Here is a 4,059-nt window from a genome sequence, read left to right on the forward strand (position 1 = left end):
AGATTTCATTTCATGAGATAAATGATTTTTTGTTAAGTATCATTTCACAGTTCAGGTTTTAAAAGCTGCCAGTAAAGTATAAATGTCATGATGGTCTTGCCTGGAGGCTAAGCAAAATGAACTAGATCATCCCTGCAATCTGAAGGTTTTTCACCATACTGAACTATGGCGGATATTGATTTTGTGTGCCCAAAGCTATCACCAATCCCTCTTTTCCACAAGCAAAGTCTGTAGTCCCTTGGACAGAAGAATGGGCATGTGTCCTAAGACTGGCTCATCAAGCACCTCACGTCACTGGCAGGAGTCTGAGTAGGGCCAACCAGAATCCTCACTGGGAACGTCTGACACAGATGCTGAGAAAAATAAACACCCACTTCGTTTCCTACCATGTGGAGAGCCCAAGACCAACATTCAAAGAGAAATAGACAAGCTGAGATGGGAGACAGCAAGAGAATCTGGCAGTGTCAAATCCTTGGTTCTCATTCCTGAGCTGGTCTCTTTGTAAATTAATCTTATATCTGTATTAATTACAGAGGTCAGAAAAGTCCTTTTTTGCTTAAAGTAGTTTGGGTTTCCATAACTTGCAAATCCAAAATCCTAATCTATACTTACCTCTAGAGAGAGGACTGAATATACATTGCCCTTAATTCAAGGAAATCAATTTGGACGCCTTTAGTCACAGGCTATTATGTCTTACATCTATCACTCCCAATATCCTACACCCACCAACTTCGCTATTTTTATTACATAAACCCTGAAAGCATCTGATTTTGCCAGTGCTTCCCCAAGATGTCCCTGGAATTTAAAAAAATCCTAATACAAGCTTGTTTCAGTTGATTTCCAAAAAAAGTTGAACATAAAATACATTCAAGGTAACACAAGTTAAATGAGATTTTACCCTATCTAGAACTTCAAAAAGCCTCGATATCAACACTTTAGTCCGTGAGGAGGCAAAATTTCAAAATTTAACTTGAATCCAAAGGAGGTCTGCTACTTCAATATAATTTAGTTGCATCTTTTTCTTTATACCAATGGAAATCAACAACAATAATAAATCTCAGGACCTACCTCCAATAAGGCTCCAGTTTGAAAGAATTTCAAAGGCTTTTCAATTGAATAATAAAGGCTATGGTAGCTACCCTTAGCCAGGTATGCTCGGACCAGACCAACCGCTATAACCAGCCACCTAGTAAAAGAGAAAAGAACAATCAGGAAAAAAATAAAAATTTGAAAAGTAGGATTTAGGTTAATAGGCAGCTGTGGCAATAAAAAATGTTGCTAAAGGTGACCTCAAGCATCAGTATCCTGGATTTATGAATGGTAGCTCTCAAATGCCAAGCTGTAATGCATTGAAATGTTGTACCACCAACAGCACCTTATCAAGAGGGCTCAGTGAAAGCACAGTGTGGCACCTCACCCATCTGGAGCTCATTTTTTTGGCAACTTTGCTGTTGAGAACAAAACCAAAAGGAAAGGAATAAGCTAAAATGGTCCTTGTGCCACTAAATTAGGTGCCAAGAAAATCTAAGACAAGAAAAAAAAGTTAAAGGAAAATTTTAAACAGCCTGTGCAGTTAAACGGTTTTTAATAATTACAGGGTAGAAAGAAGATGCTTTAAACTATTTTTATATTGTCTTACTGGGAACAATTACCCATACCTTAAAATCTATCCTTTTAAAATTAGGAATTATAGGCTTTTGTTAAAAAAAAGTTTTTACCCCAGTTTTCCAAAATCAACTCAGAAATGAAAGCCGGATCAATACAAACCACAAAACAGGAAACACTTAAGCATACAGCTGTGAATGTTATATTTTTGTTCCACTGTCCTCAAAAATAAACATAATTTTTTGTCAAGTTCCATAATAAAACAAATGGACCTTTTTATTAAGATATGTCTCCTGGAAGGATTTAGGTAAATGTACAAAATCAACTAGGCAATGGGGTGTGTGGTCTCTGCTATTTCCAAAAACTATCATATAAGGACATAAAATAAGATTATTTAATGGTGTAACTGGTACAACTATTAACAGCCTTTAAAAAAGCTTACTTTGCTCTCACAATCCCAATTTCTCTTCCTGGTTTAAGACTCCTTACCCTCCACCCCATTCTCTTTGTGCATTGCTCAGGAATAGACTTCTTTCTTCTTACCAATGTACCTTAAAAATCCCTTTCCAGTCCAATGCCCTCACCAGCCCTTGCTAAGACACAAGAATTTTATATATAAATATTAATACACACAGAGAGAATCCAGGATGTTTTTTAAAAAGTCAATCTATGTGACCACTGATGTGATAAAAGCCTGAATCTGTACTAGTTCTTCATTGACCTATGAGTCAAGAGAAATGATTTCTAGATCTGGAACTTCTATTAACAAGTTCTATGATCTCATGCAAGTCACAACTTCTCTGACCCTGTTTCCACACCTACCATTTCTAATACTAGCAATAAATCTACGATCCTCCCATGATATTATTTTCTTTTTCGTGAAAAAAAAACAAGGTGCTGAATTGTAAAAATATTAAAAATATTGCTATTTGTCTTATTTTAAAAAGGGGTAGAGGATGTATAAACATATTTGCTTGCATCAGTATATTAAGGATACATAAAATTAACTGCCTCAAGAGAGGGGATCTGGGGAGAAGGGAAAGGTGGGAGAGAGGAAAGATTTTCACTGTATGCCCTGGCTTATATTTTGAATTTTGAATCCTGCCCATGTATTACCTACTTTAAAACTAAATAAAGATGGATGTTCACTATACAATTCTTTCAACTCTTCTGCACGTTCGAAATTTTTCATAATAAAATGTTAGGACTTTTTAAAAAATTACAAATGAAGACTGTAGAAAAATATATAATATATACTATATATATATATATATATATATATATATATATATATAACGAATTGATCCTGTGATCCTCCTCACCAAAATGATGAGATACAGAATTGCAGAGCTGAAGGAACCTGCCTCACCCAGCCCAACCCTTTAGTTTACAGATGAAAAAACAGAGGCTAGAGAAATTAGGTGATTTATCTAAAGTCACACAGCTATTTAGTGGCAGAGCTTTAACTAAAAACCCCCCGGGATAAGGGACAGACTAAAATGAGGGAGACAGAGGTGGGTAAAACCGTTTCGAGGGTCTATTCTCCCCGTCCCCAGTAAATCTGCCTTCTACCCCGCTGTTTCTTCCCCACCCCAACCCATCCTAAAAGTCTAAACTCATCTAAAGCCCAGCTCTGCTCAAGTCGCTGGCCAAAAACTTTGAACACTTTCCCAATATCTTCCGGATTAAAGCGCAGCCCGGATTTTGAAAACAGCCGCCCAAATGAATGGTCACTCTGCAGCCACAGCTCCTCCTCTCCCCAGGCTGGCGCCGTTCACTATCTGAGCCTGGCCGCCCAGGCTAGGCTCCGCGCCGCCAGGTCTTCCGACCGCCGCCCCCGGCCCAGCATCTGTGGCCAGTCCACCCTTCCTCCCGCGGCCCTCGCGAGACAGCGCCCGGCAGCGGTCCCCGCGCCCCCGTGCCTGGGAACTTGGCTCGACCCCCAGCGCAGGCGGGAACTCGCGGGCAGGCACAGGGGTCAATTCAGCGCTCGGCCACCCTCAGCGCCCAGGTACTGGGTCCCGGAAACCGCCCGCCGGGGCTGCACTGCGTGCGGTGGGCCGCGCCGATCCGCTCCGCTCCGCCGGCCGCAGAGCTCCCTCCCCGACCGCGCTTGGCTCCCCGCCTCCCCGAGCCGAGCCCCAGCCTCACCCCGCTGTCATCACCACATTGTAGATGACCAGGTACGCCGTGGCCAGAGGCCCCGGGCCCTTCTTCTTCCGCGTGCCGCTGGCGTCCCCGGCCCGGCCACCGCCGCCCCCATTCCCCTTCGCAACTGCAGTAGCCGATGCTGCCGCCATGTCAAATGCCCGGAACCCGCTCTCCCAGCGCGAGCGCCTCGGGCCGGACTCGGCAAGGCAAGGGGGCGGAGGGAGGGACGAGGGGGAGGCGGGGCTGGGGCCGCGGGGCGGAGCCGGGGACAGCGCCCACCGCGGCCGCCATCTTGGCTGAGGG

At 43.4% G+C, this 4,059-nt stretch overlaps 1 protein-coding gene across 1 annotated transcript in view; it reads right to left on the reverse strand.

The window, feature by feature from the left end:
* The window catches only part of HACD2 (3-hydroxyacyl-CoA dehydratase 2), an 85,241-nt gene extending 81,182 nt beyond the window's left edge, over positions 1–4,059 (reverse strand). The window contains exons 1-2 of the mRNA XM_017508212.1: positions 3,757–4,059; positions 1,069–1,186 (exon numbers count right to left, since the gene is read on the reverse strand). Coding sequence (XP_017363701.1) covers positions 1,069–1,186; positions 3,757–3,905 — 267 coding nt within the window. The 5' untranslated portion in view covers positions 3,906–4,059. The remainder of the gene's footprint in view (positions 1–1,068; positions 1,187–3,756) is intronic.

This window comes from Cebus imitator, unplaced genomic scaffold (assembly GCF_001604975.1).
Source record: "Cebus imitator isolate Cc_AM_T3 unplaced genomic scaffold, Cebus_imitator-1.0 Scaffold387, whole genome shotgun sequence".
Lineage (NCBI taxonomy): Eukaryota > Metazoa > Chordata > Mammalia > Primates > Cebidae > Cebus > Cebus imitator.